We start from the raw sequence: 27,595 nt of genomic DNA on the forward strand, positions 1-27,595 counted from the left end.
TCAGTCATTATCTAAACTCATGTCATCATTCACTGTCAACCGTCAACAGTACGGTAGTGTTTCTCAAACTTTTTTTATTTCAAGGACCGCATATAACTCTAAATTTGTCTCAGAGATATAGATAGCCTACCTACATACCTGCATTAAGGCAAGGAGCCATCTGGAACCCTGAGGGTCCGAAACTCAGCAAAACAGTTTGGACCAGGATCTCTAAACTCAACTGTAAGTACACTAACTTAATAATAGCCTATAAGTAGCAGAGACTTGGGTTTCCACAGGAAAATTGCCTAGGATCTTTGGTCTTTGCTCTGCTCTGTATTTATTAATTACCTATCTTGAGCTACCAAATATGTGCCATAGAAGCTCATGGTATGGGGCTGATTCAACATTGCATTAATGTTGCAGCTGCACCATCATGCAATGCATGTAGGCCTACTTAATGAGGTCTTGAGCAGAGAACTAAAAGTTGTGAATGATTAGACTTATATAGACTTGTGCTGGGATTGGGAACAAAGGACATTTTATCTACAAGCCAAAAGCTTGATTTAAACTTGTGTAATTTGGAAGTTCAACAAGTTGAAAGTACTAAACGCCTTGGAGCACTGGATTGCACTCCGTCTTGGTCTCACTACATTAATTACATTGTTTTGACAATTGGAAAGCAATTGGTATTTCCAGGAAATGTGCTTCTTTTTCTTCTGGTCCCCTTTTATGTTTTGTTTTATATCATCTTGACTATATTGCTGTATGGTGTGTGGTCATCTGCTGTCAGTGGTGACCTTAGGAAGCTCCAGTCCAGGTTGTCCAGAAGAACAGGGCACTGAGGGCAACACCGTTGGTCTCAGGGTTACTCACTAACATTTCCTGGCTTACAGTTGAGAACAGGATGTCTTGAGCAGTAAATGAGCAGTAAAACTTGTGTACTTATAGGTACACAAATTGTTTATAGTAATAGCCCACGGTGCTTGATCATAACAATAAAGGTTCCAGTAATTGACAGCTTGTATTACCTTATCAAAGAAGCAATGTTTTAACATCTTTTATTTGTAGATAATTTTGTCTCTTTGGAATAGGCCTCGACTCCTCTGCTGCATTTACAGTAGTTTTTGTCTTTTTGTTTCCTGTTCTTTTCTCACACATAATTTCATCTATCTTATTTGTATTGTGTGTTCAGTACTGACATTTAATTATTTTGTATATGTTGCATTTGTTTGTGTGTTGTTTTATGTGGACCTCAGGAAGACTAGATGGTTATGGCACTAGCTAATGGGGATCCTTAATTAAAAATAAATCAGACCAGTCTGAAGTGAGTGGTGCCTCTGTGTGTGTGTGTGTGTGTGTGTGTGTGTGTGTGTGTGTGTGTGTGTGTGTGTGTGTGTGTGTGTGTCTGTGTGTGTGTGTGTGTGTGTGTGTGTCGCAATTTTCTAGGACTCAAAACAATTTAGAACATACAGTATCTACATTTCAGTCCACATAGCCTATAAAGAGGACAATTTATTCTGTGTGTGTGTGTGTGTGTGTGTGTGTGTGTGTGTGTGCGCGCGCGTGCGACGTGTACGTACGTCTGTAATCCACATAACTTGAGAACCGTTCGACCCAACCCCTTGACTTCAAATTCGACACGTGTTCCACACCACCACACCAAGTGCCCGGCCTTGAGTCGGTCGGATACACGGTTGCCCAGAACCCCGGATGGGTATGGACTATTCTTAAGTTAATAAGACTATTTAAACACAAACAATTTAAGATTGTCCGTTTAAAAATGGGCTGCGCATAACCATTAGCTGTGTCTTTGCTGGAACAAAGGCTAGTGTATTCACTATATCAAGCCTAGCAAGGCCAAGATGTTGTTAGTTACTGTGGCTTCAACAGTAGAGATTATCTCTCTCTATATACAGTATATATATAACTCTAGCTGCTTTCATTGTGCCCTGGAATAGAAGAACCAAAATGGAAAGATCCGACACACCCAAGAGGTCTACAGTATGTGTTATTTATTGCTTGTAACTTTTCCCCAAATTGCTGGATGTATTTTAGTTATAGAGTGAGGCATATCTGCATTATGTTCAAACTGTAGCAAACCATAATAGCCTGGAGAGGAGAATAATCATTCGATTGAATAAATATACACTTATTCAGTATTTATTTGTTGATGTGTATTGATCTGACAAGCCATGTTGATACTGTTAAGCATGGGTTTTTGAATATTGAATATTGTTAAAAGTGGCACAACATGTCGGAGTCATCTGTATACATGTACAAGTGGAACTTGAATAAATGACTTAAACTATATCAGTATAGTCACCACTGTCATTGCAATTATAAACAGAAAAGCCAGTATCTAATAATGTTATCCTATGCGTCCTACAGCCTAATTTATCAAATTGGACTTAAAGTCGCACTATGTAGTTTTGCTGTTTTGGGTATCAGTGGCCACTTTGGAAACAAATAACATGGCAGTCAACGTCTTTTACTTAATTCCCCAATTCCCCAGTCTGTTCAATTGCACTAGTGACGTTAGTCTTTTGTCTGAAAAGGCGTGGCTTTGCAGGAACATGCCCGTGCCTGTCTGCTTGTGCATTGCCACTTTGCACATTTTGGGTCATGTAACTCACCATAATCACCACTCATCATAATATAAACAGTTTACATATGATATAAGTTTAGTTATGTTTCTTTCAAGGGAAGGGAGATGGATCCCACATCGCAGCGCGATGTGGGATTGTAGTGAGCTTGTAGGTCTAGTTATTCTTTCTGCCTTTATTGATAGTGAGAGACATGCAACAAAGGCTGTCATGAACAGTACTCGAACACGTGACACGCAGTCAGGCCAGAGCCTATAGTATATGTGGCATGTGTCTGGACCACTAGGCCAGCGGGCAGTCCAGGTCTGCTATTTTCTGTAAGGGGTGGCAGTCCCCATGGGTAAAACAATCAATAAATAGAGAATCCTCTCTTGCATGTTTGACTTCCCATCTGTGCGACACTACAGCTCGAATATCCGGCTGAATCTCATTGTCTCCCCTATACTATAGTAAAGCCCTTCTGAGTCTATACATTTATGGAAAGATTTTTGTTATTGCTTTAAGTCTTTACTTGAAATGTTCCTTCAAATTTGAAGTTAATCCTGGAAGTATTGAGTTTGATAAAACTAAACAAATGAATGAATCCCCCCGTTGACTGTGGGCATAATGCCAAATGAAAAGGGTGTCACCCTTCTCTAACAGAACATTTGTTCTTTATGTGTGTATGAAGCCTGATTCTGACCGTCGCCAAGTCCCGTCCGTAAACGGGACATAGCGACGGACGGACGGGAACTAGCGACGGACGTAGTCGGTCGCTAGTTCCATTTCCCTTACTGGAGGATAGGGATGCTATGTCGTCATGTGGTTAAGAAATGTGACAACTGAAGTCAGTCTACAGGAACATGCTATTACTATTTTCGTCAAAACAAAAAGTACTAAAACAAACCATTCCAAATCACCTGGAATGATAGTATTAATACCTTCCATACGTAGCCTATCTACCTATAATCTACCTACCTATTTTGAATGTTATATAGCGAGGTGTTTTGGCTATACAATAATGTTTTAATGAATATTTAAGCTGCCTTCACACTATAGTATCTTGCCCTTGTTTGGTGTTGATGTGGCAATGGTCTACATATATATTTAGAAAGCCGGTCTGAGAAAGACTCTGACAATGTCTCTCAATTGGGATGTTCAAAAGGACTAATTGGGACAAAAAGCCATTTTATGTGAACCGTGCGTAAGCAGATACAAATGTATATATCTATTTTGGATACATAAACAGCCCTAACTAAAGACAACATTTCAACACTGAAACCATGTTGATGTATGTATCCAGGAATGTTTTGATTAACAGAACCCTGACTACATTTTCCTGATAAAATGTTAGTAGAACTAAGCCAATGTAATCATCACCTAAAATAGCTGGAACATTTTGAGTTGTTGTCAAATGCATAAGTTGTAATGAACACGGGTTGAAGACAGATACAAGTTAGTTTGTCCCAGAACTGAACAAGAGCACACATACAAGAGCATAACACGTCCATCAACTACAATAGAAATGGCCTTCGCCTTTGACCTTCTTGACAATCTTTTAGTAGTAGTAAAAATGGCCTTGACCTTTGACATTGGGTGTAGAATTCTGCTATCTTGGTACCAAACGGTCTATATGAAATTACATTCAAATGGGACCCCTATTTTTCTCATTGTAGCTTACAACTATACAATGACACTCACGCACATGGCACATGCACACATCTATCAATCCTGTTTAAGATTAGCTAAGAGGGTTAGTTAGACTTTACAAATATTAGGGTGCATGAATTTCATATCGCAATGAATGTGCTTCAATATTACTTTCTACAAAACAATGTTGCAGATGTAGGATTTAGACCAGCTAATTATGGCATCTAAGATCTTAATTCAGTCAAATAAAGTCAGAGGTTGTTAGATTTGGCTAACATTAAAGATGACAGATTACATACATGGTTTCACTTGTACAATGCTTGATCTGACAAGAGAGCAGCTGTATGTCAGAACAACCGCACAGATGGCTCTCTATAGTCTCTCTACATTAGTTCTCAAAAAGGAAAACCACATCTCTCGTGTTGAAATGATTGTTGAGCAGGGGTTATACAGACATGCAAAAGTGTAGCTTTTCGGCGAAAATCGCCGTTTTTATCCCAAATATAGGACCTGTGTGATTCATGCAAATCCGTTAAAAAAATGTTTGGGGGGGGTGAGGGGGTCTGTGAAGCCCGAGCTCGCTGCCCGGAGAATTATCTGACAGACTACTCTCGTGAGTCACTAATGATTCTGAGCGATATTTCTGCTTGCATCTGGGCGGCATGATGTGCGCAGCCGCTGGTCGCTCCGCGGAAAAAAAACCTGTTTGTGTGGACTCGGCATGAATTTTGACACACTGTCTGTGACTCGCCAGTCGATCCATTAGTTTAGCTGCTACAGTTAGCATTAGCAACGTTAGCACTTTGCGTTATACTGTCTGTGGTGTGGACGCGCCGGCGTCAGTTTCTCTCGCTGTGTGTGTGTGTGTGTGTGTGTCTGTCTGTGTGCTCGTGTGTGTGCATGCATGCGTATGAGTAAATAAATAAAGCACGCGCGCGCGCGTGTGTGTGTGTGTGTGTGTGTGCGCGTGCGTGCGTGCCAGGGCTTATACTAAATGGATATATTAAAAACGAAAACATGCAGCTCAACTGTTGAATAAGGAGAGGATGTTACTCTACATGTCTTAAATTGACTAAGGCTAAAATAATGAAGTAAACTGACCCTGTTGACTAAACCATCCCAAAACATTTTATTTGTATTATAATTCATTATTTTGCCAGTGAATATAATTTTCTATTTTACATGATGTGAAGAGTGTAACTGTAAGGGATTTTGAGATGGGAGTGTGAGTGCTGGACCAGTTTCTTTCTTTAAATCACACCTGTGTGAAGTGACCCTTATCATCATACATCATCCATTCATTGTCATTTTTGTGACAATGAATGTGTAGGATTGTGTAGGACAAAAATAGCCGATATATGACAATTCATTCATTGTCAATGGCATTTAGGACACAAATCTACTGAATATAGGAGGGGCTAGTGCTCCTCGAGGGGCTAGTGCTCCTGTTGGAGTAAATTAATTGTTCTATGACTATCAGGACATGAATGTTAACATCTTGCTCAATACTGACTAGATTTGTACTGATTTAGTAAATAATCATCTGTCATTTTTGAGTGGTGCAGCCACTCAACCACACTATAGACAGCTACAGTATGTGTCCCTGTGTCTGTCCCTGGCTGGGTCCCTGTGTCCCTGGCGGTGTCCCTGTGTCCCTGTGTCACTGGGTCTGTTCCTGGCTGTGTGCCTGTGTCACTGGGTCTGTCCCTGGCTGTGTCACTGTGTCATTGGGTCTGTCCCTGGCTGTCCCTGTGTCACTAGGTCTGTCCCTGGCTGTCCCTGTGTCACTAGGGCTGCGTCCGAAATCATTCCCTATGCCCCATATAGTGCACTACTTTGAGGTTCCGCCATTTTGTTATAGTGTCCGAATATGTAGTGAGCATTTTTGCACCCTAACGTAGTGGACTGAAGTATCCCACAATGCACCGGGAATTGTAGGGAGCATCCGATGGTCACTACAAAAACACAGCGAAGCAAATCTGCCCCATAATGCATTGCGCAAGCTCGCTCTTGAGCGCACATGCACGCGTTTGCGCACGTGCGCTGCTTCTGCATGCATGCGCTCATTGCGCTCCAACTCAGAAGATGCAGAAGTTGTACCAGCGAAAGAAATCAACACAAATGTACTTTTTAAACTTTCGTTTTCCCCTCTTTTCTTCCCTGGCGGATCTCGAAGCTACAGATCTCGAGACAAATGATCTGTGCATTTATTTGAAATTGTTTTATTTTATTTATAATAAATCTACTCATTTGCAATAGTATTACTAATCTGATTCATTGTATCACCCAGGCCCAGCGCATGACGTTAGGAGAGGAATCAGTTGCTTGCTGTAGAATATATTTGTGAGATTCTTTATCACAAACGTAGGATACATGCATGTGAGACACATATTAATTGTGTCCGAACATATGTTTTATTAATATTCATTAATTCCTGCCATGAAAATATAAAAAAAAATATGCTATCTAACATTATTTCATTGAATTGCGATAAATGCATTAAAACTTCATTGTGTAGGCAGTCATTTATTGGACTGCTGTTTCTGTTAACACCAAACGTCCGTATTGTGAGCAGAGCTTGTAGATCGGCTACTTTTGGTAATTCTTTACCAAAAGTACCCAAGTAAAAGTATACAAGCTCACAACACGGACGTCGCGCGTTGCTTATAGATCGGCTATTTTTGCCGTATCCCCCCTGCCCCAGGATTAGCGGGGGTTCATGTGGTTAAGATTCAATCATGCTGCTGATATTTTCATATTATTGTCAAGGTTGTGCACTGTTTTCATATTGCTGGATAATGGATATAGCCTAATATTAATTTATTGATAATAATCATAGGCCCATTGTTATGGGCCTATGATTTTAAAATAACCTTTTTATCATAGATATATAGGCCTAAATGCCTGCAAACATATTTTCATTAACCTATTTTTTCTTTATTCATTCATGAATTTAAAAATAACTTTACAAGCTGTCCTTGCAGGGAGGTGACAGCCTGCAGTCACTTATTTGATACAGTCTGTTCCTAGCGGAAATTCAGCAGCAGCGTTTTGATTGGTTTCTTGTTGTCAGTTGATTCTTCATATCCAAATGAGTGAAACGGCCGGGATGATTTGTTTATTTTTCAAACAGTTCTTTATGAGGCGATCTGAAAAAACCTAATGGGGATTTCATGCAAATAAAAAGTACATGAACCCGCGGAACTACAGCGCCCTCTATCGATATTGACGTCAGAGTCGGTGCTCCCCATACAGGGAGTATTGTCCGAAATCATCACTATAGAGTCCACTAGAGTCTGGATCCCCGTATGGGGGATAGGGAGTAGGGAACAACCCTAGCAATTCGGACGCAGCCTAGGTCTGTCCCTGGCTGTCCCTGTGTCACTGGGTCTGTCCCTGGCTGTCCCTGGCTGTGTCCCTGTGTCACTGGGTCTGTCCCTGGCTGTGTCCCTGGCTGTGTCCCTGTGTCACTGGGTCTGTCCCTGGCTGTCCCTGTGTCACTGGGTCTGTCCCTCGCTGTCCCTGTGTCACTGGGTCTGTCCCTGGCTGTGTCCCTGTGTCACTGGGTCTGTCCCTGGCTGTGTCCCTGGCTGTGTCCCTGTGTCACTGGGTCTGTCCCTGGCTGTCCCTGTGTCACTGGGTCTGTCCCTGGCTGTGTCCCTGTGTCACTGGGTCTGTCCCTGGCTGTCCCTGGCTGTGTCCCTGGCTGTGTCCCTGTGTCACTGGGTCTGTCCCTGGCTGTCCCTGTGTCACTGGGTCTGTCCCTGGCTGTCCCTGTGTCACTGGGTCTGTCCCTGGATGTGTCCCTGGCTGTGTCACTGGGTCTGTCCCTGGCTGTCCCTGTGTCACTGGGTCTGTCCCTGGCTGTCCCTGTGTCACTGGGTCTGTCCCTGGATGTGTCCCTGGCTGTGTCCCTGTGTCACTGGGTCTGTCCCTGGCTGTCCCTGTGTCACTGGGTCTGTCCCTGGCTGCCCCTGTGTCACTGGGTCTGTCCCTGGCTGTGTCCCTGGGTCCCTGGCTGTGTCCGAGCACGAAACATAGCGTTATAGCATTTGTTCACCACCAAGTGTCACTGTTGCACAGCCTAACACACAGACACACAGGCCGGGAGGAGGGCTAGTACAGTGTAGTATATACTGTCCCCCATGACACCCCCCCCCCCCCCCAAAGTGGGTTTAGTACCGATAAACGCTTAAAAGATTTGCGCCGCGGTTTTGCCCGCGGCACAGCGTTGGCCCCGCACACTGTCACCTTTTTCACCTTGGGCCTGTTTGCATGCCTGGTTATATTATAGTGTTTAACGTAAGCACGCACGCTCGCATGCGGACAGACGGAGTGCAAAACATACTCTCTCTCCATGCCTTCGGCCGAGACAAAAAACCTGGCAAAAGTGTAGGTTGTGTTCTTCTGTAATATCTCTGTGCTGTTTGCTTTGTGTTCCTTCAGCTTTATTTGTGTAAGCAAAATCGTTATTCGAGCACACTGTACACTGCCCTACAAAGCAAAAGTGCAGTAATTACATTTTTGGATTTATTTGTCTCAAAGGTCAAATCAGCCTTGATTTGTTTCTTTTCTTTTTCACACACCAGGGCCCCTCTCATTGCAGATGTATTTCCTGTAACTGGCACTGTTGCCTTGTAGTAAAGCAGAAATGTCTTTGAAACCAACACTGCAGCTGGTGTTTCTGGTGGTTTTAATATATTGTGAGAAAACTGTCATTAAATTGATACCGTATGTAGTGTAATTATCGTAATAAAATGTAACAACCTACTGCACAGAAATATTTTTCTTACAATGTGTCGGGTGGTTTGCAATTAAGTTTAACTCACTCTTTGAATCTAAGTTACAGCAACAATGTTTGGGCTTGTTTGGGTTTACCTAATATGGTAGGTAAAATAGTCAAAGATTTAGATCTATTTATATACTGTACAGTTTTACCAGAAAAGTCTAAAAGGAAGCAATAATGATGGCAAAGGATCAAAGAGTCCAAAAGCGGTATGTTTATGTTGAACTCTTTTGATAGTGTGTTAATACATTAATGGTTTTGTTTATCTCAATCTCAAAACAATGAAAGTTATCCTGCAAGACACCCCCCCCCCCCCCCCAACAGCTTTATCTATTCTATTTGACAGATTAGATAATTGATTATTTGTAATGGAACTAGATTTGGCACAATAAAGGAATATGTATATTGACACAAGTTCACAACTACAGCTAAAATCAAGTTATCATGATAGATGCTAAAACAATTTGCCAACATTGTCGGAATCCTTTTTTATCTTTTTAATGCCAATTATATAGTATGTCGTTAAAGCTCTTCAGTGCAGACTCCAGACTGCCTAAATTTTGTCTTAACTTAGAACATTAGAACATGCTAATGCAGACGCACCAGAAACAGACTTCCCCAAAACATTTGCCATCCCAAGCCAAAGTTTATGCAACCACTGGCACTGACATGGTTCACTGTATTATGATTGTGATTGTCTGTAGCAGCAATGTACTGTATGTAGACTCTACAGTGTAGCATATCAGTATTGACAGTGTGTCACTGTGGATGCCTTTTGTGTGGTGAATAGAGAGTTGAGGTACTTGGGCCATAGCGGAGTCTTCATTACTTGTCTGCTTACCTATGTCCGCATAGATGCATGTGGCAGCACACAAGAATGCATGCACAGGAAGCTATGGTTTCTAACCGTTTGCCTGTGACATGCACAGGTAATTTTATGTCATGTTAATGAAAGTGAATTCCTGCAGATGCACAGGACCACTGCAGACAACATAGTAAGCAGACCAATAATAACACAGTAAGCAGACCAAGAATTATAAATAGATTTTAATGGGAAGAGATGGCTTTCCTTCTCAATTGAAACTGATGAAGCTTCAGAGACAAGCAAGCAAGGCAAGATCATTATTTTGTGTGTGATTAGTCAAAACCGCACTGGAAAAAATGGTTTCAATAGAATTTTCCAAACATAAATGTCAAGCCGGTCTAGACTCTAGGCTAGGGTTTGAAGCTGAAGGTCAACAGCCTATAGCTAATATTTTCCGCTTCATCTTCAATGGCAACAGTGATGACTTCGTGTCCCATCAACATTCTGGTGATCCAATTATTTTAAATAGAAGCTCGACCGATCTAGTGCCATGGGACTTTCAAAAAGATAAATAAACTCCTTCCCATCATGCACCTGTGCAGCGCAGTCGCTGTGCTGCCTGCTGCGCCTGTATAATGACGTTGCATAGTGTGGTCCTAATGGGCAAAAGAGGTGGCTGAAATGTGCATTAATGATGCGTTTTATATTAACTGTACAATATGTGAAGACATTGAGGGTGGGATAATAAGCCTAGAATCTTGGCAGAGTAGTGTGGACTGTGGAGGCAAGTGGAGTGCTGGTAAGCTTGGCCCTATAGCAACCAGACACCATGTCGGATGTCGACCCTATTCTGATTCTGCTACTGGGATATCTCCTGTTCTATTATGAGAGTAATTTTCTCAATCCCAAATCTTCTAAATCACATAATCTACAATTTCACATAATTAATAAGCCGTACGTATACTGTCAGTATCAGTGTGGTCCATAAAGCTGTTATAAATGTCAGAGGGTACTGAAGTATATTTAAACAGGAGAGAAGTTATCCTGTCCCAAACCAAAAAGGATATTACAGAAATTAGGGTTTTAAAGTGGAAGGAATAATCTAGAAGTGAAAAAGCACCTGTTCAACGGAATAGAGATGCTGGGGAAAGGAGGGGGACTGGGGGCGGATTTGCAACTTCCTGTTGTGGCTTTGTTGTGTTTCTGTCTAAGCACCTTGCAGTGTACTTGCAGTATAGCCTCGTATCACATTCATCACTGAGTACCTCACACCACTATGTAGAGTTGACATTCATGAGCTCTAACAGAACTGAGTTTATTCCAATACTCTCGTGGCACTTGATGTTGAAGAGGTGGCGATTATCTACAACATTGGTAGTATAATCCATAATCCACTAGTAATTTATTACACCAGAATCCACTAGTAATTTATTACACCAGAAATTAAACATACATTTCTGCATTATGAAATAATAAGGAGTGGAGGGAGACACCTAGGGCTCTAATACCATGTCTTACCTGCAAGCATTAACTATTATCCGTGAATTATGCATTTAGGAGCTTGGCTTAGGTATCTTGCGGCCACTATACCCACTATACATTATGCCGACACCATTATTTGCGGGTGGAGGTGTGTCTATGTTGATGCGCTTTCCCTATAATTGCTATCTTATGCACACAGGTTTAGGACAATGGAAAGTGCCTCTTCAAACCACTCGCAATGCGAATCCGTTTGATAAAAGAATGCGCTCCTGAGTTGGAGCTGCCTTTTTTGGGCGGGGGGGGGGGGGGGGGGGGGTGGCATTTTATGCCTTTATTGATAGGGAACAGTAGTCAGACACGCCATCCAGCTGGCTTGGCAGCCTAGGGGCCCAGACGGTTGAGCTAACCGTCCGGGCCGAGTTGGAGCTGCCTTGATACACAATATTGCAGAACATTCACAGCTCAGAGGTCTCGTTCTGTCTTAATTCTCCAAAAATCTCTGTAATTGTAATTTTCCTATAATCAGCAGTGTCAATTCCTTGTGCCCATTGTGTTTAATTGTCTAGTCAAAGAAGTTATTTGATTTCTGCCATGGTGCATATTGTGCGATTTGTTTTCCGTTTCATCACACCATTGCACAGCAAATATTTAATGGATTACAATAATATACAATTCCCCATAATCAGTAACACGTAGATGATACTTGTGATACAAATGTGGTTTTATTTAAAGCTAATTAAAGGCTAGATGGCAAGGAAGCAACAGGTGTCATTTCCAAAGTTATTTCACTTCAGTTCAGTGCAAGTCTGTTTAATTTCCCGAACTTGACTTTTCGCTTGATACCGTTTCGTAGAGAGGCAATACACTCACAATATATAATGAAAGTTCGAACTCCATAGATAACACAGCACTTTGATTTTTTTTTAATGCTTCAGATTTGCGAGTTGTGACTTAATGAAAGTGTTCTTGGTATCTGTGCGCGGTGGAAAAAAAAGGGGTGGAGAGGGCAGCAAAAGTGAGAATGTGTTGGTCGTGCAGTGGATGACAGATACTGGACATACAAAACAACCCTCCGTATCAAATATAAATGTATTCCAAGGCAGCACGCGTTGCTCTTCCATGGGCCTAGATAAGATATCACTGGGCATAATGCGTAATGGATAATGAATCTCTTCACCGAATGTATGCCAAGAATGCGGGGACCTCGTTCTTCTCTCCACAACCCGCCTATGCCAAAACGAGGGAACTTGTCTTTCTTTCATTTAATTTAATCCAGCAATTAAAAAACGGATCCGACAGACACTTAATAGTCCTTTTTCTCCTCAAAATGAGACAAACCGTGAGAGACCTTATAAAAGTCTAAACTTTGATCACGCTAAGAAAGTCAATCCATCCCGCAACGATGCATAGACTAGAATAGGCAATGGCATGTGGCACGGTCATTGGTTTAATTATTGTAAGGCCCAAAGCACACCTATGCATAATGTAACGGGTAGCAGAGATGTTTAGGCTGTGGCACAAGATAGCCAATTTTACGGGGCACTACACTTACACAATACTAAATCCCCAAATTACGGATAAAGTGCCCCTGACACAAGATAAGGCCCATAATCTTCAACCCTCTCCTAAAGCAATTCATTTCTGTGCTTCTTTGTGTTTCTCTCTCTACCTTTAGTTCTGTTTCATCAAGAATCCAGTTGTCCAGCACCATTATCCATCCTCCATCCTCCAACACCAACTCCAATACCTGTTAATAAAAACGGAACTCCCAAGTCAAACAATACTCCTGCCACGGGGCCACCATGTCTGTTGATCCGGCATCCGAGCTGCCTTTCTACTATGGCAGCATCAGTCGCAAGGAGGCAGAGGAACAGTTGAAGCTGGTCGGGTTGGCGGACGGTATTTTCCTGCTGCGACAGTGTCTCCGCAGTCTAGGAGGCTATGTCCTCTCCATGGTGTGGAGCCTGGAGTTCAACCACTACCCCATAGAGAAACAGCTGAATGGGACATATTGCATCGTAGGAGGCAAGTCACACTGTGGGCCGGCAGAGCTCTGTGAATTCTACAGCAAGGATCCAGACGGGCTGGTGTGTACTTTGAGGAAACCATGCCTGCGCTCCTCCGACACCCCCATACGGGCCGGGGTGTTTGACAGCCTGAGAGCGAGGATGTTGATGGAGTATGTCAAACAGACCTGGAACCTAGAGGTGTGTCTTTGCTCCATGATCCATGGTTAGATTTTAAATGTTGGCATACCATATACCACTGTACCAGCCACTGATTATTCAACCATGAATATGTTTTGTTGTGCTCATCCCTAGACTCTTTCGATTTCACACAACCGATTTCGCACAACCTTGTCACTCACTGTTACTTTCCGCATGTGACACGGTCATACAGCAAAGTATAGTTTGTCTTTTATAGAGGTGGACAATGACTGTATGTCTGTTTGTGTCCAGGGAGAAGCAATGGACCAGGCCATTATTAGTCAAGCTCCTCAACTGGAGAAGCTGATTGCCACCACAGCCCATGAGAAGATGTCTTGGTACCATGGTAAAATATCGCGTGCAGAGGGCGAGAGGCGGCTTTACTCTGGTGCACAGCCAGATGGAAAGTTCCTGTGAGCAGTTTGATCTTATATTGATTATCTATTTTGTGTGTTTTCCCCCACATTCGCTTTTTTATTGTTCATCCAACAACCTCCATAAAGACATTGATCGGACTTGTTTTATCTACCATAATATGGTAGATAAAACAACATATTATGTTGTGCTTTATTTAAGACAATTGAGAGATCTTTGTTGTTTTTTAATGCAGTTTCCTTTCTATTCCTTAGGGTGAGAGAGAGAGATGAGTCTGGTACTTTTGCACTGTCTATGATGTATGGGAAATCAGTATACCATTATCAGATCTTCCATGACAAATCGGGGAAATACGCCATGCCAGACGGGAGCAAGTTTGACACTGTATGGCAGGTAGGCCTGTCCTAATGCATTACTGTAGAAATATACAGCAGAAATGTAGGCTTAGCTTCCTCATTAATGTCACGTCTGGAACATTCTTCAAAGCATTTTTCAAATAATCCTGTTGTGCTGTGTATGATGAAAGTATTTCACGTTCCACCATCCATATACACTACAGTATTGACATGTTCCATTACCTGTCATATCTTCCCCATTTCCCATTCACTCTTCCTCTCTCTGTCTGTCAACTTTCCTTTTGTCACACCAGCTAGTTGAGTACCTGAAAATGAAGCCTGATGGCCTGGTGTCTCTTCTCACGGAGGGATGTGTCATTGGCAAAACTGATAGTGGTACTGAAAAGCATCAATTTATTTTCTTAAATTTATTTTCTTTTCTTGAAATTAGTTTTGTGCACAGCAGTCATCAGGATATACATAAAACACATATGCAAACAAACAGATCACACGGTACATAGACAATAAAGAAACAATGCCAACAGAAGGCCACCAGTCATAGTTCCAAGAGGCATCACATCACACTTTATGCACCGAACTGAGGTGGGGCCTGCTTGTTCATAAGTCCTATACTTACGAACAAACGATCTTGAGGCCCTAGCCTGCAGGGAAGGTACCATGTACCGTCGCCCTGATGGTAAAAGATGGTATTGGCTGTGTAACGGGTGTGTTGTCCCTATAGCTTTCCCCTTCCTGAGTACCCGGGTCTCATACATTGAGGTCATACTCTCAAATCGTACCCCAGCTATTTTGCTGGACACGCTGATGATTATATGGAGTTTGTTCTTATTAACCAATGATAATGAGCCATACCATGTCATAAAATGTCAATGCACTCTCCACAAAGGATCGATGAAAAAGTGCCATAACATTTTTTTTTCAGATAGATAGATAGATAGATAGATAGATATAGATGAACTCTGACACTCGACAATTTATGGACTAAAAGGGCTTACTGTGCAATATGCGTTAAATGTTTGTATTTTTTATATAGAGTATTATGTCTTGTTTTAAATGCACTGAGCTGGATTGCAAATCAATTTCGTTGTCTTGTACAATGACAATAAAGATATTCTGATAAAGATATTCTGAGATAGATAGATAGATAGATAAGAAAGAAATAAACACTACTGTATGTGGGGGGGGGGGTCTTTTTTAAATTAATTTTACATTTCAATTAATTAATACACTTCTCATATTTTAAATTATTTTTCAGACACACCTGTTCTTCCAGCAGTAGTAAGTATTGACAACATTCGGTGCCGTTTTTTGTTAGTTTGTTTTAAAAGTTTGTCCACTGAGATAAATTGTTGCTTTCATTTCAGAGACAGTCTCATGGAAATGGAAGATATACATCGCCCCCTTCAGGTTTGTAGATTATTGTCCCAGACTTCATTTGATATAGCTTTTCTGTCTTTTAAGACACTATCACACTACTATAAGACACAGACACTACAACAGTTGAACCATCATTTCAAAATGGTATAAAAAATGCACAGTACATTTCTCTGCTACATAATTGTCATTTTTATATAGTAATGGCCTTACATTATAACTATCGTTAAAACAACAGAAACCAAGAAACATCCAACGCAGGGTGAAGAACATACTTATTATATTATGTTTGAATTCATACACACCCTGCAATGCAATTTGGCTAGCAGGATCTCTAAACTATGAACCTAAACCTCTAAACTTCTCTGTGACTTAACTTTGGCTTTTTAGCCTTCAAACCAGTCCCCCACACAGGTGAAGCTCTGCCCATGGACTGCAGTGTGTTTGACAATCCATACCATAACCCTGATGATCTGAAGAAGTTCAACATCCAGAGAAATCAGCTAATGATTGACGAGGTGGAGCTGGGCAGTGGAAATTTTGGCTATGTCAGGAAGGGAGTCTTCAAAACAGAAAAGTAAGGGCTAGTGCTTCTATATTAGTTAGTAGCACTGCACTAACTACTACAACACGGCCCTAATGGAGGTCAGTGTGTACTGTACGTTTTAGTGTATGGATGTGAGCATGTGGGCATGGGTGTTGCTGAGTACCTGTGTGTGCACACCGTTGTGCGACAAAGGATAAAAATTCTTCTCACTTTATGTCTGCTGTCACAGGGCCCAGATAGATGTGGCCATCAAAGTGCTAAAGAATGACAATGAGCATACCAAGGCGGAGATGATGAGAGAGGCAGAGATCATGCACCAGCTGAGCAACCCCTACATTGTGCGCATGCTAGGCCTGTGCGATGCTAAGGGTGAGAACCTAATGCTGGTCATGGAGATGGCCTCTCTTGGACCGCTCAACAAGTTCCTCTCATCCAGGAAGTACGTACAAGTTGTGTGTGTGTGTGTGTGTGTGTGTGTGTGTGTGTGTGTGTGTGTGTGTGTGTGTGTGTGTGTGTGTGTGTGTGTGTGTGTGTGTGTGTGTGTGTGTGTGTGCGCGTGTGTGCGTTAAGGGATTAACTTGGTGTTTGTCATGGTACCATAGAGAATAATATTAACCAGTTTCAAGTTTCAACCAGCATGTTATTACAACTGCTACTTATAGATAAGATGTTTTTGCTATGAAGTATACAGGATTTAGAGATTCCATGTTGTATGCAGATGATTCAGGTGTGTGATCATGCAGGTCATGCAAAAAGGACAAGGTTGGGTGCTAGTCTGCTGAATGGTCATATCATACTGCAAGTGTATATGGGTCATTTTTTTAATCGGTAGCCAAGGCCACTGTGAAACTGGCTGGTGTGTGATACCGTGCTACAATATTTATATATAGGTGTCTGTAGCCTCAGTGGGACTGACCCAGCTGACAGGGCATGGTATCATGTGGGCAATCACAGAGCAGATCAGGTCAGAGGCGTATAGTCTTAAGCACACACAAATAATACTGCCTGCACAAGTGGCAAATGATCTGCCTTTCTATAGCGGCTTTATCCACAGCATTTTACAATGTGCATTAACCCATTCATAGACAAACACTGATGGCAGAGAAAACGATGCAAGGCACCTTGCTCGTGGACACTTCAAAACAAAGCCAGGAAGACCCAGGGCGGGTATTGAACCGTTGGTCTTTCGGTTCCCAGATTGCTGCTCTACCTCCTGAGCAGCAGCCACCCCCAATGCACATACACAAATGCCCACACATTCACTCTCTCCTCTCATGCATTGTTCTCTATGTTTTCTCTCTCCCTCTCACCCCATCCTGGGACAGGGATTCTGTCACCGTGGAGAACATTGTCAACTTGATGCACCAGGTGTCAATGGGCATGAAGTATTTGGAGGAGAAGAATTTCGTACACAGAGACCTGGCGGCTCGTAATGTCCTGCTAGTTAACCAACAGTTTGCCAAAATCAGTGACTTTGGGCTGTCCAAGGCCCTGGGGGAAACTGATAACTATTACAGGGTAGGGATTAATTCCTTGTTTTGTTTTAGTTATATAATGGATTGCTTCTTTTGATTGAATCCCACAAGGGTGCTTATAATGTGCAGTACAAATTATTCAAGGTTCAAAGTTTTTAATCTTGTATACTACAATACTGTGGCAACATTGCAGGAAATGAAATTCTTTACAGCATGCACACAAATATGGGCTTACAAACTGACCCTGCTATATTGGGCCTTGACGCTCTCTCTGGTACCATTTGACCAGCATTGAAATTGTTAATTATAGGGATATATGTGGATATCACTGCTCCTCTGACATTTAATTACCGTGCCTGGTATAAATGGACTCATTGGCATTGTGTCAATAGTTCCAAAAATCTATGTCATTGCATTTAATAACTGACTTACCCACAGAAAATCTTGTGCATGCTTCATTTTTGTGTTGTAAACATGTTTGTTCCTTTTATCCAAAAATTCATATTTTATCTTACACAGGCTCGCGCTGGAGGGAAATGGCCACTGAAGTGGTATGCTCCAGAGTGTACAAACTACCACAAATTCTCCAGTAAAAGCGATGTCTGGAGTTTTGGTATCACCATGTGGGAAGCTTTCTCGTATGGAGGCAAACCATATAAGGTACTAGCAGAGCAGCCATGCAGAATCATTCACAGCAGCCAAAAAATATGTATTCCATAGCTCAATCTTCAACATTCAGTTGAACTGTTTCTGTTTTAGTATTTTTATAATTGTCTTTGTCACATGGGAACAAGAGAAAGTTATTTCTTTTTTGTTTTCACTTCTGTCCCAATGCTATACAGAAAATGAAAGGTCCAGAGGTCACCCGCTTTATTGAAACTGGGAACCGCATGGAATGTCCACCAGGATGTCCAGATCGAATGTATGCATTGATGAAAGACTGCTGGATATACAAGTGAGGCTCTCAATTCATGAATCTCTCATTTTCTGATGTGTTATGTGGTTAAGTTACTGATTTCAGTCAGCATGTGATGTCGCTCGTTCTTGATAATGTCCTTCACTGGAAAAATGCTTCCAGAATTGCAACTTGCAGCAATATGATACATTTCAGGTTTTATGACATTGCTGGCCACTGATGACCACAACATTGCTGTGTATTTCCTTTCTCTCCCAGGGGAGAGGACCGTCCAGACTTCAAGAAGGTTGCAGAGTCTATGAGGGCTTATCATTACTCCATATCCGGCAAAGCCCAGTCTCACACTGTTTAGCCTACAAAGTAAAAATCTGGGCGGAATTTTAATTCTGAAATTATTATTTTTCTTTAAAGAAAAAGACCCTTAATGGCCTAGTTTTACACTTCCAGAGTTAAACTGACTCTCTGGATTTTAAAGTGTATCAAGCAGAAGGATACAAGGGACATTCTGTCCTGGCTCTCACAATGCATCCTTTCAATGGACACCAACAAGCAAAACAAAGAGCTTCTTATGAACTCTGCACACTGATCAGCTTAGCTACAGTACTGTTACAGTTAAACAAGCCTCATTCACATCAATGAATGAATGTGTAACCCATGCAAGAGACATCTCTGTCTTGAAAATGTCTTTGAGAGCAGGATTATGAGTTATTAGAGTTGGTTTGAGTGATGTCTTGGACTCTTGTCTACACAAAGTAAAAATGGAGGCATGTACAAATAAAGAACATATATTTGTGTAGTACATTTTATATACTAAGAATACTACTAGAAATAAAGGGCATTTAAAATAATTAAAAAAAAAGAATAATAAAAAAGGAAACAGATGTAAGATGACATGACGATCATAGTGATGATGGTGATAATAAGAAATTGATATAATATAATTAACAATAATAGGCTTAAATACACACACATAGACGCATTGTATATATGTTGTATGGTATTATTATTATTATTACACAGGTCAATTAGCCTACATTTCCAGGATGTTAAACCATGGGTTGAACTATATGTCTTGTCGTCTAATAAAGTCATGTTTTATTCAGATATTCATTTTGGTTTGTTAAATAATCACGGGGCCTTGTGGGCTTGTTATAAATGTGTTATGGAATAACACTCGAAACAAATAGGCTTTTTCAGATCTAGCCCTGAAACATGACTGTCATGGCGCGACTGCATCCTGTTTTACGCAATTGCTACATTTACGTTCCAAACGTGTATATAAACATTCCGATTTCAAACATAAAGTCCTCGACACATGTGCCACGGGTGTTAGAGATGTGCTGGTACAGCGATTAGCATTGCTGCATCCCGCGTTGTTTAATAAAAAGCATTTTTATCCGAGCGCCCCGGCTACTTTTCTCAAGCGGGGTTCGTTTGGGAAACACACAGTTGCACACCGGGAGCGCACTCGCCTATTAGTCTGTATTGGCAGTGCGGTCAGTGTTCATATATCGAACACACCGAGTGCCTCACTCGTCCCGACCGATAGGGGAGCGTAGTTGAAAGCCAATGACAAAAAAACAGCTCGGATAAAAATGTAATGTAAAAATTTATTAAACAACGCGGGATGCAGCAATGCTAATCACTGTACCAGCACATTTCTAACACCCGTGGCACATGTGGCGAGTACGTCATATTTGGAATCTGAATGTTTATGTACACGTTTACAACGTAAATGTAGCGATCGCGTAAGTGAAGTACGAGCGTCATGTGAACCATGGCTATTTCAGATCCAGAGTTCAGACTGCCTACAAAACCTCCTCGGGTGGTACAGTGTCAGTGACGTATCATCAAAGGAAGTACTTTTTTCGTTTTGTAGGGAGGAGTCAGTCGTTAGTTTGCCTAAAGTGATATGTTTATTGAATGTTTAGAAATGCTACAATTGCTATTACAACATGTATTCATAATGTAGGCTGTGCGTGTTACATGGTCTCAATCTATCGAACAGTATTAGCAGACGACAGGACCGAAGTAAACATTGAACGGAACAGGAAGGCGGAACAAGTAAGTTCGAGGAAAGTGGTTTTCAGCAGTAGGGTATTTCGTCCCCGTTAGATCGCCTGGCTGAATCTAACGGTTTTAACTATTGGGCTAAGCATGGTGTGTTTATAAGGGAGGAATAGCACAGTATGTACATGTATGTGTGTAGATCCATTACCTGCAACAAGTGCTATCGATCGCCACACTCACGTCACGGATTAAACTGCGTACAGTCGTCTTGCATGCGCCCATCAGACATTTCATCTGTACTTTTACGTGGGAGACTGTAAAAGCCAAACCCGAGCTGTATTAATTGCGTAGTTATATTGAGGTGTAAAGGATACAATACACTAGGCATATGCGATCATTGACCAAACACTATATTACATTTGGTCATGTTTTGGTGTGTTGGTGGTAAATTTACTGTCATTCCCCAAATTCTTCGTTTTACCGCCGCAGCGCGTGCCTAAAATAGGAAATGACTCAGGTCGAGCCAGTTTGCAACATTGCAGCATGGGCTAAGCTACGCCTCAGCCTAACTATCAATATTATGATCATTAATGATATCAGTCTCTCTCCCTTTAAGACTTTTGGGTTTATCTCACATTGGCTGAAGCTGGAGGGGAAGTTAGTTTATTTATTACAATTTGCAGGCCAGCGACACTATTTACTCCTCTGTTGTATAATCTCCACGCCATCATCCTTGCAGCCATTATCGTTTTAATGGATTATGTTTTGTACACTTAATTTTAAATCTTGATCTCCCAGATTAGACCCTGCAGCTGCATTATAGAATGAATAGCCAGCAAAGGATAGTGCTCATTTGTTAACCCCCACTCTCTCATCTCTTTTATCATACTCACAGGAACACAAACTGTGTCAAGACAAATACAATCAGACAGTCCATAACAACAGCTCTATCCTCACTGTTTACACAACCTTTTGACTGTTTCCATTTCACCAGTAAATAATTCACCGCAACCATTCAAACAAATCTCCGTTGCCACATGCGACCATGTCCATGGCCCTGAAACAAGTCTTCAACAAAGACAGGACATTCCGGCCCAAGCGCAAGTTTGAGCCCGGGACGCAGCGCTTTGAGCTGCACAAGAAGGCTCAGGCATCTCTGAATGCTGGTCTGGACCTGAAGCAGGCGGTTCAGCTGCCCCACGGCGAAGACCTCAATGACTGGGTGGCTGTGCACGTGGTAGATTTCTTCAACCGCATCAACCTCATCTATGGCACCATCAGCGACTCATGCACTGACCAGTCCTGTCCCGTCATGTCTGGTGGGCCCAAGTACGAATATCGCTGGCAGGATGAGCACAAGTACAAAAGACCCACTGCCCTGGCAGCGCCTAAGTACATGAGCCTGATGATGGATTGGATTGAGGTACAGATCAACAATGAGCACATCTTCCCCACCAACATCGGTAAGTATCGAGAACAGATACAGTTGATGACCATGGTTTCTTCTACCACTACCAACCTAACCTCGCGTCACAGGCTTTCCACCTCGGAGGAAAGCCTGGTCTGTGTTACAAAATTGCTGTGTGATCCGGTCGGGAGCGGATGATTGTGACCGCACGTCGCACTTACTATGCAAACGTGCAGGAAGCCTCAAGTGCCCGTCACATCACGCTCTTCATGTAATGCTGCACACACACAATACATGGGCGACACGACACGCCACACCACTACACACATACAGTCACACACGCACACACACACATGGGGGCGACACCCACTCCAAGAAAGTGTCAGCTACTCAGCTCCGGAGAAACTGCAGAGCGCACTTTTGATTATTCCTTCTAAATCTGTGTATATAAAATATAGCTAACTCGTCGAATCTCTTAGTTACATCAATATTGTTCTTATAAAATTGTTGGTTTGTATTAAGATTATAAAGATCGCTTTTGTCATTTTGACTGCAGGGACTTCCCATCCACTTACCATGATCGTGGTGGTTTGACTCATATGGATCAACTGACTGAGAGAAAACGCTAATGTTACTGCCGTCAAATTATTACAAATTTCGCTATAAACAGACGCTATCAAATATCACTGACTGACTGTTGTGACGACACAGAGACAACTCCCTGACAATATCTTATTTACAGTTGTGACGACAAAGAGACAACTGCCTGACAATATCGCTGAGACAGTTTATTTATCTTTGGACCACAATGCTTATATGAGACTATTTCAAATGAAACTTCTACGGCCCTGGACCAGGGGATGAGCGAGTGACATCAGGTCAGAGATTTGACCGCCTGTCTCCGCTGTAGTGCTGACATAATGAAGTGACATTATTCCGGTAGAGTGTCTCAGCCCTGCGGTTGCTCCTCGCCTTTATTAAGGCGTCTTACTGGTATTGTTACGTCATGTTGTAGTTTTGTAGTCATCAGGCCGGAACCCTTAATCTTGAACTTCCTTTCCCTCAAACCGGAAGAATAACAATCAAAGTGTGACTAGTTCTCTCGTAGCCTGCAGCTTTTATTGGGAAAAATCGGTTTGAGGGAAAGGAAGTTCCTGATTGAGGGTTCCGGCCTGATGACTACAAAACAATGACTGCAAGATGCCGTAACGATATCATCCGCCCCCGACCGGATCATGAACCTGAAAAGGAATGCTGCCGAGGCTACTACTACCAACCAGGATCCAAAAGTATGTGGCCTGCCTACTTCTGATGCATCCCTAAAAGGATTCCTATTGCTACAATAAATAAATAAAACAATAGTTTTATATGAGTCTAGATCTGAGGATAATTACATAACTGCCACTGAGTTATGACAAGGGGTGGAATATTACAAGTATAATGTTGGGAGAGTTCTTACAAGTGTAGGCAGCATCTGTTTTTTGGAACCACTTTCAATGAGGATACGTCCCAGGTGCATCCATTTATGTATGTATTTTGTTATAGTTCTTCTATTTATAGTGACTCATAGGAATAGACTAAGGGTCGATTCATACTCCTATTTTAGAGCCGAATAAAAGTCGGTTCGGCGCTGTAGAGCCTACAATTTGACGTCATTTGAGGTTCGGGGGGGCGGGTACCGTCCTAAAGTCGGCTCTTCGGTGCTACTGAAATTTTCTGACGAGCCGAAATCATTTCGGCACTACAGCGCCGAAACAGGAGTATGAATCGGCCCTAAGTGACAACCAGGAATAGTCTGGTGACCACCGGAGAGACGGGTGGCAGCCGGAAATTAGACGGCACCCGGGAGCAGTATGGGTTAGCACCCCAGCCTGTGTCTTCCGTGAGGAAGAAGCCCAACAAACCCACGGTGAGGCCTTTAGGAGGGCCATGCAAGCCTCAAGCGGAGCCTGCGGCACCACCAAGGGCAAGGTGGAGCCTGCGGAACCGTTGCGGCTTGAGAATCCACCATTCCTGAATAAAGTGCCTGGTGCTGGGAGTCTGGTGCAACGCACAGGGCCTGACCTGGTGAGAGCAGGAGTGGACCTGGTGAGACGTAGGAGGGGCCCGGACAGGTGTCAACCCACAGAGCCTAGTCCTTCCATGTGCCAGAATGGTACCTCCCAGTCCCGGCAGAGTAGTTCAGGAGGAATGGATTGTGTGGCCCTGGTTTTTCCCTAATGGGACTTATCGAGGGTAGCTACTGGGACGTAAGTCGGGACTTGATCACTCCCGGCTGGGTCACCTGAGTGAGGGGTATGATGTTGCGAGACCCGAAACCCTGATGACCTTGGGATACATCACTGAGGATATGTCCCAGGTGCATCCATTTATGTATGTATTTTGTTATAATGGATGAACAAGACATGCTTTAAATAATTCTGTGCACCGAGAGAGACCCTATGGAATTTTTCATTGAGATCATCGTTTTGTTATGATGATCCCCGCATTGTCCGCTTTCTGTTATCTAAATATTCACACTGCCTTGGCTTGCATAGCTCGGCATTGAAGCATCCCAGCAATGGATTTATAATTGGCCATGCCAATGCTATCTACATGCGTCTATGATTAGACATGATGACCTTAGCTCATGTCCTCTGGAACAGATTCCTGTAATATTATTAGATTAACATAAGCAAAACCTTAAAGTAAATTACTCAAGCTACAGGCTTACCCCCAAACCAAGTGGCCCCAAGTTTTTCCAATCTGATGCAGGTGATAGTGGCTGTGTCATGACTCAACAAGTTGCTCAGACAAAGGCACTATTAAGACAAGTGATTAAGATGATGATGAACCTACCAATTGCATTACAACCAGTGAATGATTTCTTTTTTTAACTTGTTCCTATGGAAGTAAAATAATGTATTTAGCAAATAACCGCCACTTCGCCAGTAGAGTGAAAATTGCCTAGCCTTAAATGTGACCGCAAACCTGTAAACGGAAGTTAACATGGTAAATGAAGAATTTATATAGCACTTTACATAGATTGTGCATCACATTTACGCACATTCACACACACACAGATGACAGGGGAAACCATGCAAGGCACCAACCAGCATATCAGGGGCAATTTGGGGTTCAGTGTCTTGGTCAAGGACACTTTGACATTATACTCTGAGGGAGCCTGGGTTTGAACTGGCAACCTTGCGGTTACCATCTGGCCACTTTACCCCTGAGCCACCGCCGCCCCCACCGCCCCCCCCCCCCCATATCAAAAATCATATAAATGTTTTGACTTTGTGTTCTTATGTGAACAGAAATGCATTGAGAGACTGTCATGGCTTAAATATGTTTTTCTTTCTGCTTGATTCCAAGGTACTCCTTTCCCCAAGACCTTCATGCAGGTAGCTAAGAAGATCTTGTCACGTCTGTTCCGTGTGTTCGTCCACGTCTATATCCACCATTTTGATCGTGTGACCCAGATGGGGGCTGAGGCTCACGTCAACACCTGCTACAAGCATTTCTATTACTTTGTCACCGAGTTCAACCTCACCGATCACAAAGAGCTGGAACCTCTGGTTAGTCTGACAGAAGTAAAAGACAAAGATCTCTCTCTCGCACACACTCTCTCTCTCTCTCTCTCTCTCTTTCTCAATTCAATTCTATTCAATTCAATTCAACAGGCTTTATTGGAATGACATTTGACAAGTGTTACCAAAGCACAATTATAATTATGACATGAAAAATAAACAACATAGGCCTGGGCCGTGGCTCAGCGGTCCAGGCACCTTGGCCGGTAGTCCGAGTCTGGCAGTGTTCCGCGGGCTCGACTCCCGATCCCGACGGCCTTTGCTGCATGTCACTCCCCCATCTCTCTCCCCCATTAACTGTCAGTCTACTGTCTGTCCCTCTATAATAAATATTAAATAAAGGTGAAAGCCGCAAATAAATAAATAAACAACATAATGAACATCAATGAAATTAAATAAATAAAGCAGTTGGTGCGGTAAGTAAAACATGGCATATAACCAGTGTGTCCTACTGGTTGTCCCTTTTCTTATGACAGGAATTGACAAAACTGCACATTCTTTCTGTTCCCCCAGGAGTAGTGGTAATTTCTCCCTTTCTGTCATACTTCGGAATTCTGCGCAATTTGATTCAAATCACTTCCGCTTTATTTTTTACTCATGGTATAGAGCTTCCCTTGCTCCAGACTATATGACAGAAGACGTGAGACTAACATAATGATAAACAATATACATTGACAGTTCCTTAATGGTTACTTATTATTCAGTTATTTATGTATGTTTTGCTGCTGTTTGGGCCTTTTGTCTCTCACAGAAAGAGATGACCTCTCGGATGTGCCACTAAGGGAGCACCACTGACCACCTGACACATTCCCGACTGTAGACCACATGATCCGTCCACTCCACAGACCACATAGAAGACTGCAGCAGAGTTGAGAACAAAATGAAAACCAAATCGAAAAGAGCCTTTATTTTTATATTTAAGTACTGTAATCTATTTTAACCATGTAGGTTTTAACCAGGAACATTGTAAGGCATTCTATTTGTTTCAAAGTCTGAGCATTTTATGAGAGCACAATATTAAGAGGTATATGTTTGTGTTGTTTTCTTTTTATTATTTGGATTTGAATCATTCCTAGGTATTTTTGTCCTAATCTTTCTCATCTAAAGTCTCATCTTAAAAATTGTAACTGTACATAATTTAAGATTCTTAGTATGTCGTTACATTAAAACAATTCTTAAACCTCTTGTCATTGTGATGTGAATGTGAATGCTGTTCCCCCATTTTCCTGACATTAATAGCTGTCAGGTCATCTATTTACCAATTGCTTCAATATAGGTTTCCACTTTTTTCCAAAATGTCCATTATAAGCCAGCATGGTGATAACCCCTGGTCAACATTCTCATGTGCCTGGAACTGCCTGTAGAAAATGTTCAACACAACTTTTACAAAAAATTCTGAAGTCAACCATACTTATACAATACTGGGACCTAAAAAATATAATAAAAAAAACATAAATATCTGCAATACAAAAGACACGTGATATAGTCTTATATTAATTCATAGAACCACTAATTTTGATTTTTTTTTAAAAATAGCACAAGGGTACTTTTAGTGTTAAATTCAACAACATATTGTACTTACAATATTTTGTGAGCATTTAGAAAGTTACTTTCCTGAAAGGATAGGCCTATTATGTAAGAATGTTGTGGGCTGAAGGCCAGAAGGCACATTCCTATGAGGTCAAAGTCAAACTCGTAGACATTTTGTTGATGATGATGAAGGCTGGCTACACGAGACTCGGTCCTCACGTGACAACACTCCCTGCTCTGTCTGTGACCAGTGACAACCTATAAATATGGTGACAACACAGAGAGATATTTGTAGGTGTCCACTAGGTGGCGTCTGGCACTGGTCATGAATAGGATAGGTGTTGAAATCAACTCTCAACGGATCAACAGTTTTCTCTGATATAATATAATAGCCGAGGTGGACGCGTGGGAAATTTGGTCTTTTTTTATTGGCTATATACACATTCATGAATCCACTTGCTAACCGACTGTCAGTATTGAGCAATTATTTATAGGGGTGTACTGTCTTGTGACCCTACCATTAACATCCTATATGGCAGGC

At 42.0% G+C, this 27,595-nt stretch overlaps 2 protein-coding genes across 3 annotated transcripts; both read left to right on the top strand.

Moving 5' to 3' along the window:
- The first annotated feature begins 48 nt into the window (after nucleotides 1-48).
- On the top strand, nucleotides 49-19,641 carry zap70 (zeta chain of T cell receptor associated protein kinase 70). The gene is made up of 13 exons (XM_080770783.1): nucleotides 49-222; nucleotides 12,963-13,494; nucleotides 13,747-13,907; nucleotides 14,124-14,262; nucleotides 14,519-14,600; nucleotides 15,481-15,503; nucleotides 15,590-15,632; nucleotides 15,990-16,176; nucleotides 16,376-16,585; nucleotides 17,472-17,664; nucleotides 18,141-18,281; nucleotides 18,464-18,576; nucleotides 18,796-19,641. The coding sequence occupies exons 2-13, from the start codon at nucleotides 13,090-13,092 to the stop codon at nucleotides 18,887-18,889; spliced, it is 1,791 nt and encodes a 596-aa protein (XP_080626909.1). The 5' UTR covers nucleotides 49-222; nucleotides 12,963-13,089; the 3' UTR covers nucleotides 18,890-19,641.
- A 780-nt stretch (nucleotides 19,642-20,421) lies between these two features.
- Nucleotides 20,422-26,709, top strand: mob3a (MOB kinase activator 3A). 2 transcript variants are annotated; one of them, XM_080770792.1, is made up of 4 exons: nucleotides 20,422-20,601; nucleotides 21,443-22,010; nucleotides 25,310-25,512; nucleotides 26,276-26,709. In XM_080770792.1, exons 2-4 carry the CDS (start codon nucleotides 21,593-21,595, stop codon nucleotides 26,303-26,305), a joined length of 651 nt encoding a protein of 216 aa, XP_080626918.1. In that variant the 5' UTR covers nucleotides 20,422-20,601; nucleotides 21,443-21,592; the 3' UTR covers nucleotides 26,306-26,709. The 2 variants fall into 2 exon arrangements, with proteins under 2 accessions (XP_080626918.1, XP_080626919.1); XM_080770793.1 differs by having other exon boundaries at nucleotides 21,542-22,010.
- The last annotated feature ends 886 nt before the right edge of the window (nucleotides 26,710-27,595 follow it).

The sequence above is a fragment of the Protomyctophum bolini genome (genome assembly GCF_963924005.1).
Source record: "Protomyctophum bolini genome assembly, chromosome: 8".
Lineage (NCBI taxonomy): Eukaryota > Metazoa > Chordata > Actinopteri > Myctophiformes > Myctophidae > Protomyctophum > Protomyctophum bolini.